The sequence below is a fragment of the Panthera onca genome, chromosome B3 (assembly GCF_046562875.1).
Source record: "Panthera onca isolate mPanOnc1 chromosome B3, mPanOnc1 haplotype 2, whole genome shotgun sequence".
Taxonomy (NCBI): domain Eukaryota; kingdom Metazoa; phylum Chordata; class Mammalia; order Carnivora; family Felidae; genus Panthera; species Panthera onca.
The window spans coordinates 109,624,372-109,639,463 of record NC_138344.1 but is presented as its reverse complement, the minus strand read 5'-3'; the positions used below and the strand labels follow the sequence as shown (position 1 = coordinate 109,639,463).

The 15,092-nt window shown below is 37.6% G+C and overlaps 1 protein-coding gene across 9 annotated transcripts in view; it reads right to left on the bottom strand.

Moving 5' to 3' along the window:
* Positions 1-15,092, bottom strand: part of SYNE2 (spectrin repeat containing nuclear envelope protein 2) — a 339,154-nt gene that overhangs the window by 213,069 nt on the left and 110,993 nt on the right. For all 9 annotated transcript variants that reach the window (XM_078448168.2, XM_078448169.2, XM_078448161.2 and 6 more), the window contains exons 12-20: positions 13,271-13,435; positions 12,545-12,657; positions 11,399-11,561; positions 9,956-10,034; positions 9,289-9,476; positions 7,408-7,572; positions 5,919-6,068; positions 3,861-4,031; positions 288-446 (exon numbers count right to left, since the gene is read on the bottom strand). In XM_078448168.2, coding sequence (XP_078304294.2) covers positions 288-446; positions 3,861-4,031; positions 5,919-6,068; positions 7,408-7,572; positions 9,289-9,476; positions 9,956-10,034; positions 11,399-11,561; positions 12,545-12,657; positions 13,271-13,435 — 1,353 coding nt within the window. The remainder of the gene's footprint in view (positions 1-287; positions 447-3,860; positions 4,032-5,918; positions 6,069-7,407; positions 7,573-9,288; positions 9,477-9,955; positions 10,035-11,398; positions 11,562-12,544; positions 12,658-13,270; positions 13,436-15,092) is intronic.

Below are 15,092 nucleotides of genomic sequence, written 5' to 3'. Positions count from 1 at the left end.
AAAAATTCTCAACAGCTGGCCCAGCTTTTTGGTAAGTCACAAATTAACAAATACAGTCTTTGAGGAGTGACTCTTATTTTCCCACTAGACATAAGAATATCCTACTTATTATGTTGATATTTTTCAATGTGCTCTAAATTGTTAAAATATACACATAAAACACAAAAGTAATATTTTATAAAACGTTTCCAACTTAGAGGGCAATCCCTCCCTCTCTTCCCCATCCTCCTACTGACCACTCAGTTTTAAAGACTGGATTCACTTAATAGGAAATATTAAAGAGAGACCTGAACTTTCTCTTTAGCTTCTTGAATCTTTGTCTGAAGCCCAACTGTGAGAACATGTTGAAGGGACTCCTGGCTGGAAATATTTTGCACATCCAGTTGTAAGGTATCTTCAATTCTAGACACAAGCTCTTCATACATAGAGCCTTTGGCAATAAGATGCTATGAAAACAAAGTGAGACCACAATAAATATTCAGGTTATATGTTAAACATTAACCTTAATCTGGTCAGGAAATCATAAAAAGTTAATTATTATTAATCCAAAGCGAGGTACATTTGTACTCTAAAAATGTTATTTTTAAACTTCATTAAAAAATTTTTATGTTAGTACAATGAGATTCTGAGAAACATAGTCTGTCATAGTTTCTTTACACAGTAAGCACTTCAATAAAATAAAGCCTAGAAGTAATACAATGCCAATAGTCAAATAAGTTGAGAGAGTAGTAATAAATCTTAAAATGAAGTTGTTCTCTTTTTTTTTTAAATGTTTATTTATTTTGAGAGAGAGAGAGGGAGAGAGCACAAGCATGCACACACACACAAGGGCAGGGAGGGGCAGACAGAGAAGGAGACACAGAATCCAAAGCAGGTTCCAAAGCTGTCAAAGCAGAATCCAAAGCTGTCAGCACAGAGCCCGATGCAGGACTCGAACTCAAGAACTGTGAGATCATAACCTGAGCTGAAGTCAGACGCCCAACCGACTGAGCCACGCAGGCACCCCAAAATGAAGTTGTTCTAAGTCAAATCGGTTGGAAGGAGATTCACTAAATGTTATTGGAGAAAAATGGCTATTGGAAAAGAAATTTATAACCATGCTTTATACAACACACTAAAAATAAACTTCAGTGGATCAGAAAGTTACATATAAAATAGAAAACTACAAAAAGAAATTATCCATGAAAAGCGATCTACCCTCTGGGTGTGAAGGGGCCTTTTCAGGGATAAGAGCAAGAACATCAATATAAAAATTTTCCATGTAAAATAAAATAAACAACTTAAAAGTCAACAACTTGGTAAAAATATTTGCCACACAAATGAAAATGTGTCGTGATTCAAAGAGCTCATAAATTCAATAAGAAAAGTACTAAGGTCCTTGGGGTGCTTGGGTGGCTCAGTTGGTTAAGTGTCCGACTTCGGCTCAGGTCATGATCTTGCAGTGAGTGAGTTCGAGCCCTGCGTCGGGCTCTGTGCTGACAGCTCAGAGCCTGGAACCTGTTTCATATTCGGTGTCTCCCTCTCTTTCTACCCCTCCCCTGCTCATGCTCTGTCTCTCTCTGTCTCAAAAATAAATAAACGTTAAAAAAAAAAAAGAAAGAAAAGAAAAGTACTAAGGTCCCGAAGAAAATTCAGAAAACGCAAGAACAGATAATTCACAAAAACAAATGGCTGATAAATACATGAAAGACAGTTCAACCTTACATGTAATTAAATAAGTACAAATTAAAATAATAATGAGGTACCACTTTTCAGTTATCGAATCAGCACAAAACATTTTTTTTTTTTCAGTTGTGATTTTTTTTTTTTAATTTTTTAATATATGAAATTTACTGTCAAATTGGTTTCCATACAACACCCAGTGCTCATCCCAAAAGGTGCCCTCCTCAATACCCATCACCCACCCTCCCCTCCCTCCCACCCCCCATCAACCCTCAGTTTGTTCTCAGTTTTTAACAGTCTCTAATGCTTTGGCTCTCTCCCACTCTAACCTCTTTTTTTTTTTTTTTTTTTTTCCTTCCCCTCCCCCATGGGTTTCTGTTATGTTTCTCAGGATCCACATAAGAGTGAAACCATATGGTATCTGTCTTTCTCTGTATGGCTTATTTCACTTAGCATCACACTCTCCAGTTCCATCCATGTTGCTACAAAAGGCCATATTTCATTTTTTCTCATTGCCACGTAGTATTCCATTGTGTATATAAACCACAATTTCTTTATCCATTCATCAGTTGATGGACATTTAGGCTCTTTCCATAATTTGGCTATTGTTGAGAGTGCCGCTATAAACATTGGGGTACAGGTGCCCCTATGCATCAGTACTCCTGTATCCCTTGGATAAATTCCTAGCAGTGCTATTGCTGGGTCATAGGGTAGGTCTATTTTTAATTTTCTGAGGAACCTCCACACTGCTTTCCAGAGCGGCTGCACCAAGAATCAGCACAAAACATTTTAATTACAACTCAAGGGTAGCAAAAGTATGAAAAAATAGAAGTTACACTGTTTGATATTAACTATATAAATGTTGACTGTATTTATCTTAGAGCAGTGGAATCATGGTGCTTTTACTCTTTATGCTTTTGTACATTATTTAAATGTTCTACAGTTAGCACATTCATTTATATTTTCATTTTTTTCTCTTTTAAATTATAAGAGTAACAATATTTGGTTACTTGGTTTACATGTATGAGGCATCTGGAAATGTGCCAAGACTGGGACCTAATGCACGATCAAGATAACAGTTAGTTATTTGTATATCCTTACACACAGTTTTCTATGGAAATAAACCCATTTACTATAAAAAAGCAATTGTTTTAAAAAAAGTCTAAAAAAAAAAATCACATCACTGGTACTGTTCACCAATCTGCATTTCTTACTTCACCATATATCTTGCTCTAATAAAGATCTACTTAATTCCTTGTTAATATAAGTATATTCTTATATAAGCATATTTGTATTTTCATTGTTTGTAAGAGGGATCATTGTCATTGTTTTGAAATATTTTTAAAATATTGAATTTCTCCTTCCTACTCATTTCATCAAACGAATTCCAGATACAACAAATAAATAAATATAAGAATAAAACAAAACTAAAAATAAGTGCTGGCAGATGGCACAGGTACGTTTACACAATATTTTCAAAACGATAAAAAATGTGATTCGTATAAACCACGAAAACACAAAATGCTACCTATACACCTTTCAGAAATCTGGATTTCAAAGAATTACGTGACTATCCCTTCATTCCAGGAACTTTCCATCTTGTTGAAATTTATGACATGCTCCATAAGTTTTATAGCTGAGCTGGAACTCAGTAAAAACCTCAGTCGTAACTCCTTCCCCAGGAGAACCGAATGATATTAAAACACACTCTTGCCTCAGTGCTTTTCAATGAGTCGACTGCCCGAGAATAAAGACAGAAAGGTTTTAACAACATCTGTCACCCTCCCCGCATCAAGGAAGGAAGGGTAGGGGGCTTAATCAACGGGTGAGCTTTCAAAGCATAAATTGTGTAATCTCTTATACTCTCACTCAACTGACCTACCTATCTGACACATCCTGACTCATCTCATTGCTCTCTGAAACCAGAGAATATTTTAATCTCCATTAGGTGGCTGGGAAAATCAGTTCAGGAATTGAGACTTGTAAGGTATCATTAGTGGTCTCCTAATCTATCCTCTGTCCTCAGGCAAAATCTCAGCAAATGATCCAGGAATGACAGTCCATGCAATTTATACAACGCTCAGCAAAGAAAGTTCAAACAGCAGTCTTATTACTATTTACCTTAAAACCTTGTATTTGTCTTAGTACATAAGTCCACAACCACGAAAGCTATCTTCTTAATACTTTTGTACTCCTACCTGCAAAGATTCTTCCACTGAGGCGTCTACCCCCTCATGACATCTCAGAAGTTCCAGAAAAGATTCAGTTTCTGCCTCCCAGATTTCCACTTGTTCAATGAGTTTTTCAACATCTTCAGCCACTTTGAGTTGCCCTGTGAATTCATTTTCTTTTTCATGTCCTTCCCCAGCCTACAACATTCAAAATTACCGCTGAGAAAATGGCAAATCTACTTATAAAATACTTTTTTAAGTGTATTTATTTTGAGAGAGACAGAGAGAACAAATGGGTGAGGGGCCGAGAGAGAGGGAGAGAGAGGATCCCAAGCAGTTTCAGCATTCAGTGCAGAGCCTCGACATGGGGCTCGAACTCACGAAACTGTGAGATCGTGACTTGAGCTGAAACCAAGAGTCAGACACTCAACTGACGTGAGCCACCCAGGCACCCCTAAAATAATTTTCAATTAGAAAAAGTTCCATCTCTTTTCTTCCTGAAGACTGCTAATGCAACATACTTTAGTAACTTAAAACCTGCTTTTTGGATAGTGATAATCACACTCTATGATCGCATTTATCACTTTAAAAAGTAAAAAATTTGTTCATGTTTTCTTTTTTTTCTTTCTTTCTTTCTTTCTTTCTTTCTTTTTTTTTTTTTTTTGAGAGAGAGAGAGAGAGAGAGAGAGAGAGAGCAAGCACAAGCAGGGGAAAGGTGCAGAGGAGGGAGAAAGAGAGAGAGAATCTTAAGCAGGCTCCATGCTCAGCACAGAGCCCAATGGGGGGTTGATCCCACCACCTGGGATCATGACCTGAGCCCAAATTGAGAGTTGGATGCTTAAATGACTGAGCCACCCAGGTGCCCTTCACATTATATTTTCTTAATGAGGGTATCATTCCTATCATTTAGTTATTATCATCTTCATTTTATAGATAAGAAGATTAAAGCTTAGAAAATTAGGGTAGTAACTCCATAGATACATTTCTAAAACTCATGTACAATTTTAGTAAATACAACTATGAGTGACAGTAGTCATGAAACATCACCAAGAAGAGACTCAGAATCCAATTTCAACAAAATTAAGCCTTTTCCCATCGATAACCTCTCAATATCCTATAGGTTATGCTATAGCTCTGCATGACCGGTGCATCCTTAAAGCTGTTGTTAATCAGATATCTTAAATGTACTAGAGAAATATAGTGTTCCACATCCTTCTCCTCTATAAATGTATTACACAACTTCAGATCTTTCAAGACTTTGACCAGGTCTCCTTACGGTGCCAAACACTAGCACTCCATCCCAGCAACTGGCCAAAGTCAGTCCAAACTTAAGTGAAATTGGATATGTTATTATTCGGAAGGAGGCACATTTCCAAAATCACTGGTATTATCTTACATGTGTATAAACATTTTTGTTCCTTTTCCATAGTCTTCCCTATAATCTAAAATCGTCCTCTAAACAACAAAGCAAGAAATAAAGATTATACTGTCCCCTACTGTACAGAAAGGAAGTAAGACATGGGCCAGGGGCTAGACCAAAGCTAGACAATCCCTGAGCAAGAGGCAGAAGTCATCTGAAGAAAATATCAACTCAGTGTCCACAGCTCAGAAGTCATGACGGCTTCTGCACGTCTGCGGAATTCCTGAGTGAGGGAGAGACACAGACTTGAATGCTGAAGCCTCCTTCATGAGGGATCCACTTAAGCATTCTAGTGGAAAATGACCACATTTTAAGTGTTACCCAGGGGTGCCTGGGTGGCTCAGTCGGTGAAGCGTCCGACTTTGGCTCAGGTCATGATCTCGCGGTCCGTGAGTTCAAGCCCCACGTCGGGCTCTGTGCTGACAGCTCGGAGCCTGGAGCCTGGTTCAGATTCTGTGTCTCTCTCTCTCTCTCTCTCTGACCCTCCCCTGTTCATGCTCTGTCTCTCCCTGTCTCAAAAATAAATAAATGTTAAAAAAAATTTTTTTTTAAGTGTTATCCAATAATCACATTTACCAGTGTTTCAACAATATAGGTTTAACAAAAGAAAAATAGCCACGGTATAGCTATACATAAGTGAAATACATAAAGTATGACTATTTTACCTTTACATGCTGATTATGACTTTCAGGAAGTTCTATTGACATATCCATTGAAAAATCAACAGTTGGTTTTTCTTCTTCACGTAGCTGAGTATTTTCATAATTGTCAAAAATGGGCTGATCATGTTTTTTTCTAAGTGGCAGTTTCATTTCCTATAAAAATTGTCATAAAATTTACAGTCCATTTTAAAAAATTACTTATTGACTTATTTTGAGAGATAGAGAGTGAGGGGAGGGGGGAAGGGGCAGAAAGAGAGGGAGAGAATTCCAAGCAGGCTCCTCACTGTCAGCACAAGGCATTATGCGGGCCTTGAGCTCACGAGCCGTGAGATCGTGACCTGAGTCAAAATCAAGAGTCAGTTGCTCAACCAACTGATCCACCCAGGTACCCTGAAGCCCATATTTTTATGTGAAGATACATTATCACTAACAATGACTGGACATAATATATTCAACATATTTTGGGGATTTATCACATAATAACGATGTTATAAAGTAGGAGCATTTCCCCAAAAAACAAAAAACCCCCCTCAGTCTAAAATTATTAAAAATAAGAAATAGAATAATTTAAGTTCAAAAATTATTTGTTAAAGGTCTGCTTTCATAAGGCGCCATGCTAAATAAAAAGCCATATAAAGTTCCGTGTATGTTCTTAAGGAGGTTGAAATCTGTATGCAAAAATGCTTATGTTGTTCTATAATGGTAAATGAATTTCAGCTACAAAACTATATTATTACATGTCCACACAAAATCTTGTCCATAAGGGACGACTGACTTAGTCAGTTAAGTGTCTGACTCTTGATTTCAGCTTGGGTCATGATTGTCATGATTCGTGAGTTGGAGCCCCGTGTGGGGCTCTGCACTGACAGTGTGGAGCCTGCTTGGGATTCGCTCTCCTTCTCTCTCTGCCCCTCCCCTGCTAGCTTTCTATTTCTCTCTCTTTCTCTCTCAAAATAAATAAACATTTAAAAAAAAACAAAAAACTTGGACATAAATGTTCACAGCAACACTATTCATAATAGTCAAAAGGGTGGAAAGAAGCCAATGTGCATAAACTGATCAATCAATAAATTAAATGCTGGGTATCCATACAATAGACTATTATTTGCCATAAGAAGTAAATGAAGTACTGACACGTTACAACACAGACGAACCTTGAAAACATTATGCTAAGTTTAAAAGGCGAGAAACAAAAGACCAGATACTATTTGATTCCATCTGTGTGAAATAAACAGAACAGGCAAATCTACAGAGACATAAAGTAGATCAGTGGCCACTGGGGAGGCTGGGAGAGAGTAGAGAGTGACTGTTAATGGAGTCAGAGTTTCTTTAGGAGATGACAAAAATGTTCTAGAATTTATGATGGTGGTGGCTGCACGACTCTGAATATACTAAATATACTAAGTTATACACTTTCAAGGAATGAATTGTAGGGTATGGGAATTATATCTCAATGAAGCGGTTACCAAAAAACAAAAACAAAAAAACTTACAAGTTGAGTTTTTGTAATAAATTTTCTCCATCTTTTATTCAGCCTTCTCAGTTCTTTAGAAATAGATGATCCAACTTCATCATTACTGACTTGAATTAGGAAATTTCCCACTTCATTTAAAGTAGTATGTTCTACACTCCACTGGGATATTGTCTCAAAGGGAATCTACACAACATAGAAGCAACACATTTTAATGACACAACACTTGTCTTTCTGTTATGCGTCGTAGATCTTTACCAAGTGATTCTAAGCAAAAGTGAGTATGAGGTTCTTGCAGACACTCTGACCCTCCCCTCAGAGGATTCCCCATCCCTGCTGGACTAGCTCTTCATCCCTAATCACTAACTGCCAGGCACCAGCTGTCATTGCTCTTGGTCCTGAACTTTAAGGAAGCAGCTGATGTTCCGCCTTTCTAAGTGGCTAATGAGCTTACAGCAAAGGCTCTCAAACATTTATCGGTTCATGGTGCCCTTAATGTTTCGGTAATTTTTTCATAAATTCCCTATGCCAGGAGATTCATCTAACGGTTCTGATTTTCAAGTAGTCGGGTCCGAACCACTTGGTAGTTATTTGCTGTATGGTGTCCAACAGGCTGATGTTGCTGTGTCCCTCAAAATTTAAATTATCTTTAAAGTCCTCTGGCAGCCCAGGGCACCTCAGCACAGAGTTTGGGAAGTGCAAGGCTTATAGTGTTTTGTTTTTTTTTTTCTCATTTATGTGAATCTTAATAAAATATCTTTAATGGATGAAGCCAGAGAGTATTATGATAAGCAAAATAACTCAGAGGAAGACAAATACCATATGATTTTACTCACATGTGGAATGTAAGAAACAAACAAGCAAAGGGGGAGAAAAGGAGAGAGACAGGCAAACAAGAAACAGACTATTAACCAGAGAACAAACTGATGATTACCAGAGGGGAGGTGAGTGGGGGATGGGTAAAACAGATGATGGGGATTCAGAAGAGGCCTTGTGATGAGCACTGGATGTTGCATGAAAAGTGTTGAATCACTTTATTATACATCTGACACTACTATTAATACTGTAGGTTAACTACTAGAATTAAAATCAGAATTTAAAAAAAGGTCTTTAAACACAGAAGAATCGTTGAAAGCCAAAGATTTGAATTTTTATCACTATAGGTGACAGGGAGAATGACTCACCAACCCCTCAAATATTCTTTACGCACTCCTACACTTATCACAAATTTTACTTTCATATAAACAGCCCATTTTCAGCTGAGGAACTTTAGTGTCTATTTGGAAAATGTTTCATCTGAGACTTTTCATCAAAATTATTTTCAAGCAGATAACCATTTGCAACAGAGGAAAAGAAATGAAAGAAAGAAAAACTATCCCAGAGAAGAATCATAAAACAGATTATGACATGACTAGCAAGTGAAAACACTGATGAATTACGTTGAAATTTCTTCCACACCTCTCCACATAAGTCTAAGGTATTCTGCATTTCCTTCCTCTGGAAATACAGAAAGATTTTAGAGCTGAAAGGTATTCACCCAAATGGAAAAATAAAACTTTTTAAAATATCAAGTTATTTTAAATGTGTCTATAAGCTATTGAATATTCCAAGTCTTTTCTTTTCCTTCCAAAGAACTTAAGCCATATATCGTTCAAAAGCTACTGTGTGTGTGTGTGTGTGTGTGTGTGTGTGTGTGTGTAAAACCTACAATGAGGAGAAAACTTCCTTTTGGCAATTGTATTAGAAAGAAACTAAACTCTTTCCAATACCTTGAAGAATATTTCCAAGAGTCATGCTCACTCTTCCCTGACCTCTCATTTTTGGATTGAAAACGAGGATCTCCAAACAAAACGAAAAAAAAAAGAAAAGAAAATTGAGGAGGTAACATTAGACTGAAAATACCTCTTTAATCTGTTCCTTCTTTGTCTCCTCAAAACAAGCCTTTAGTAAGTGAAGTTTTTCCAGATAAGTAGCCCAACATGTCAAAACTTTCTGAAGAGTGGACTTGACATTATATATACTTTTTCTATACATACAAATATCATATTCCACTGCCATATATTGTTTGCTAATATCCTGATATTCTCCATCTATAATGTTAACAAAACAAGAAAGTAATCTTAGAAAACAGTTTTTTATTAATAAAATAATACCAAGAAAAATATTTGCATATTAATTGTCAATGGTCAAGTAAATATGTACTGTGATAATATTAAAAGTGAACGCAAGAATTTTCCAAAGAAAACACATGTTAAACCAATTCCTAAAACGTTAAGGTATAAAGAAAGTGAAACAGATAAAATGCTATTTTTTTTAATGTTTGTTTATTTTTGAGACAGAAAGAGAGAGCACAAGCAGAGGAGGGGCAGAGAGACAGAGGGAGACACAGAATCCAAAGCGGGCTCCAGGCTCTGAGCCATCAGCACAGAGCCCAACACAGCGCTCAAACCCACGACCTGCAAGATCATAACCTGAGCCGAAGTCAGACGCACAACCGACTGAGCCACCCAGGCGCCCGCGTGCTATTTTTAAGTGGTCATTTCATCAAAAAGTAACTGTATAGCTTTACCTAAATTCTTATGTATTTCTTCACACTTTTGCAAGGAAGTTTCAAGTTGAGCGAGGAACTCTTTTTCTTCAATAAATTTCTGGGGGGGGGGGGGAAGGAAAAAAATATATTGACAGCTTTTTACCATTAAAAATGTGTCAAGAAATCCAGAGAGAAACATAAATATTGATGAACATAAATATTGATTTTCGGGCCCCAAAATTTCCTTAAGGCTTTACTACTATATATTTGGGTAGAAAAGAAGAGTAGTTCATGAAGAAAGTCGGTTAAGATCTAGGAAACAGAAGTATGAACACTATGTAGGTATGAGACCTAACAAAGTTCATCATTGCCGTGATACGGTTCCACAACGGTTTTTCTCCTGTGGGAAAAGGTAAGTTACATATACCATTTTCAAAAGCTCCTACGTCACATATTTATTAATATTGTGTAATTTATGCCAGTTTCTCTTATTTCACAACTTTTATTAATATTGAATAATTTTTATTAGATACATGAGAGTATGTTGTAAATAGATAACATCCATCCCACAAAACATCTGAGTAACTACCATTAGTCAAATTATGATGTGTCCTAAGCAAGCAAATTCTGCTGTTGAAAAATACAGTTAATTAAAAGCTCATATTTACTGTATACTTATTAAATTCCAATGGTATGATTACTTAAATGGAAAAATGAAAAATCAAAGTAGGAAATACATTCAAAACCTAGCCAAATTGAGAATGATGTCTCCTATTCAGGAACGTACGGTGTTTAAATCATAAATTATTAAATAAATCTGTCTTGATTGTGTTGTTCAATTTTTGCACTGAAATTTACAATCTTGGATTTTTCTTTTTTGCCACTCATTCCAAAAAAAGGGAAACAGAAAGAATATTAATTCCTAACTGCAGAAATGACATTTCTAGGATGCTTTTAATTTACAAAAGAACATATTTATATTTAAATCATTTGCAACATTTTTTCCCATTAATTTCAAGAGCCAACCCCTTTCTCCAAAAATAAGCCCCAAGACAAAATGTACTGTCTTTCCCACTCTTACAACTCGAAAGGCTAAGATTAAAATGTTCTAAAAAAAAAATTAATTTTTGAATGAAACCATGAATCTGAGTGGGAAAAATTCTTAAACAAGACATCCAGTAAGTGAATGCTGAAATTTTTAATAACCTGAAACTTTTTGTAACTATTATGTTAATTAGCCTGGTTAACAGAGTCTTCCCTGTTGTGGTAAATAATGTGGTTTTCTCTTTCTTACTCCTCCCAATGTCTGTTATTTGGCTACCTAAAATTCTGTTCTCTAGGCAATTTTAAGCTAATGAAAACTACCAAGAAAACTCATCTCAAAACCTGGAAAGGTAAAGGGAAACTGTCTTAAGGAAAACTGCAAACTTAGCACCCAGACATGGAGAACGGTTGTCAAAGACACAAAATAAAACAGCTTACATGCCAGTCTTCCAGCAACAATTCCACAGATTCTTTGTTCCCATATTTGACGTTCCAAACATCCAATTTGGATTTTACTTCATCTAGCAAACCAAGAACTGTGCACTTACAGTAATGAAATTCTAGAAGTGGAATGAATTTTTCGCCCGAAATGTTGTTGATTCTGGAAAATATTTCAGGTTTTAGAATTTAACTTCATATTACTGCCCAAATGCGAGATAATCTGTTTGGCATTTCTAAAAATATTGGGCCTTTGGCTTTTTATTTTAAACACATGGAACTCAGATGTATCCTCAAAAAAAAAAATTTTTTTTTTTAAGTAAGATGTACTACCCCCAACGTGGGGCTTGAACTCACAATCCTGAGATCGGGAGTCACATTGCTCTACCAACTGAACCAGCCAGGTGCCCCCCAATTTTTTTTTTTAACAGAGTAAAACAAATATTGTGGCTAAGAATAAAACAACTATTTCTGAGAGGAAAACATCTAATAGAACATTATCTGAAGAAACTATTCCCCTGTAGAAAAAAAATCCTATACTAAATGTTAATCTCCAAAATATTTTACTAAATTTGTACACTTTTGTATAACCGAATGCAACTATAATTTCAACATTTACATATTAAAACGGCTTTCATTATTAAGGCTAAAACCCTTTTATTATCATTGTAATAAGTTGTGTATGAATAATGAGAAAAGAGAGGATGATGTGGACAACCATCAGTTAAATAATCTCTATATTTATAGTATTTTAGAGTTTACGAAGTACTTTCAGATACCTCCTCCTGTCTCACCCAGTATCCTTGTGAGACACGAACCGGGTGACTATCATTATTCTGTATTTACAAATGAGGATACATGCTCCAAAAGACAGTAACTTGGCCAAAACTCAGATACGGAGCTCGGTTTCTGACTCCATTTCTAGAACTTACCCCACCACCATATCCTACCATCCAACGAAAAAGGACGTATGTTAGTATGATGTAATGTTACTATTACAAAAGATGTGAAGGCACTGTGAATCAAGATTTAAAGAATCCTTGTCAGAAATTATCTAAAAATCTATACTTTTCTGGTCCCCGTAGCGTCCTGTTAGTGCTCAAACACGAGTGGCATCGGCAGTGGTGAAATGGTAGTGTTACAAACCGTGCTTTCATTTCCTCCAATTTCTTAGGTGATACCAGTGGCAAATTTTTTTCATCTCTATTTTCAAATGCCAGAAGAGTATGCGAATGACAATCAAATTTATCCATCAGATTCTGAAAAGAAATTTAGCATGACATCAACCAGACTTTTTGCCAAACACTGTAACTGGGGGTTCGTTAATCTCACTTGCTCTGCGTGTGCGCTGCACCTTTGGTCCAAAAACTCATAAAGCCCTTACTTTTTTTTCACTAAAGCTTGGCCAGTGCGTAATTTCATCATAAATGCTTTACACTGGAACATTTTACAGAGAGACAGACTGTAGTTTCTTTGGTAAAAGCATTATCCAAACCTTTTGTTTTGGGATTTATTTGTGATTCCTTTGTGAGTTCGCATGCCATAAATGTCGTCTGTCAAATTCCTTCATACCATTTTGATGAGAACCCACTCTCTCACATTTTACGCCAGTCTCTTTCCTCCTTCTTGGTCAGGATTTACCGTTGCTTTAGAACTGACTGGACTCTATTCTTACTGTTTCCACCTTGAACTAGCACAATGCCCATAAGGAAGTGAAAGTATCTTCTGGCTCCCCCAAATCCCCAAGGGAATCATTCCAAACCACCCTCAAAGAGGCACTGTATTTCCTTCCCTTCTCTCTAGGACAACGTCTTCCTCAAGAAGTCCCTAACAAAGCACAGATTTTCCCATGTTTCTTTGTTATTTTCCAACCTTGATTAAAGTCATTTTCTCTTGTATTAGAGCCACGGCTTCACAATAATCCTGGGAAGCTGGCAAATCTTCATCGATAAGCTCCTCTACCTCCTGGAGCCAGGCTTCGATTTGATGCAGCGGTGAGGGCAAGGCATCATTCAGCTCCCTTTTCCACACATTAATCTGAAAAAACAAACATCAGCGCTTCACTAAACATTCTTCTGAAGTTTATTTCTTTGCACGCAGTTTGTTTAATACTTCAAAGTTTCTCTGATCCATTAGTCAGGGAAGTCTTTCTCAAATGGGCAAACTTCTCAGTTCTGTACACATTTGCTTACCTGCTGATAGAGAAGATCATTTGTTTAAGAGCAATAGAAGGGGGCACACGAGGGGTGTCTGGGTGGCTCAGCTGGTTAAGCATCTGATTCTTGATTTCCTCTCAGGTCATGATCTCACAGTTCATGGGTTTGAGCCCCGTATTGGGCTGTGTGCTGACAGCCTGCTTGGGGTTCTCTCTCTCTCTCTCTCTCTCTCTCTCTGACCCCCCCCCAAAATATGTAAATACACTTAAAAAATAGATATAAAAGGGAGCACAAGGATAAGAATGAATATCCTGATAAATCCATAATCAGTTATGAGAGGGAAATTAGAACTATTTTTAAAAATTTTTTTTTCTTTTTTTTTTTTTCAACTTTTTTTTTTTTATTTATTTTTGGGACAGAGAGAGAGACAGAGCATGAACGGGGGAGGGGCAGAGAGAGAGGGAGACACAGAATCGGAAACAGGCTCCAGGCTCCGAGCCATCAGCCCAGAGCCTGACGCGGGGCTCGAACTCACGGACCGCGAGATCGTGACCTGGCTGAAGTCGGACGCTCAACCGACTGCGCCACCCAGGCGCCCCAAATTAGAACTATTTAAAGCACCCCTCAGGGCACCTGGGTGGCTTAGTTGGTTAAATACCTGATTCTTTTTTTTTTTTTAATTTTTTAAATATTTATTTACTTGTTGAGAGACAGAGAGAGCGTGAGTGGGACTGGGACAGAGAGAGAGAGGGAGACACAGAATCCGAAGCAGGTTCCAGGCTCTGAGCTGTCAGCACAGAGTCCGATGTGGGGCTCGAACCCACCAACCGTGAGATCGTGACCTGAGCCGAAGTTAGATGCCCAACCGACTGAGCCACCCAGGTGCCCAAGCATCCGATTCTTGACTTCGGCTCAGGTCATGATCTCATGGTTCGTGAGTTTGAGCCTCACACAGGGAGGGCTCTGCGCTGACAGCACATAGACTGCTTGGGATTCTCTCTCTCCTCTCTCTGCCCCTCACCCGCTCTCTCTGTCTCGGTCTATCTGCCTCTCTCTCAAAATGAGTAAACGTTTAAAAAAAGCACCCCTTTAAGCAAGGGTAGACTGTTATATAGAAGGACCATCATCTGAAATGTTGTATGGCCTTGTGTTCTCTGACTTTACACCTACACCTCACACTCAGATTTATAGATTATTTTTCTCACTAGTACTAATCATATATTCACATTACACATCTCTACCGTACCTCCTGAATATCTGTCCCTCACCGAAGCCCCCCACAATCCAGGAAACCTCTTCCTTCCTCAGCCCTCCCTGCATGCACAAGAGTCACACAAATGCCAACTGCCTCTTTCCCCAAACACCGACTGCACTCCCAAGGTGTTCGCACTCCCTGTCCCTTCTACCTGGATGCTTTCCCCATTAAGCACCATCAGAACTCACCTACTCCCACATTCATTCATTCATTCATTCAGCAGACACTTATAACCTATTGTGCTAAGAGCTGAGCATAGAGATACACAAGGCTTCTGGAATGG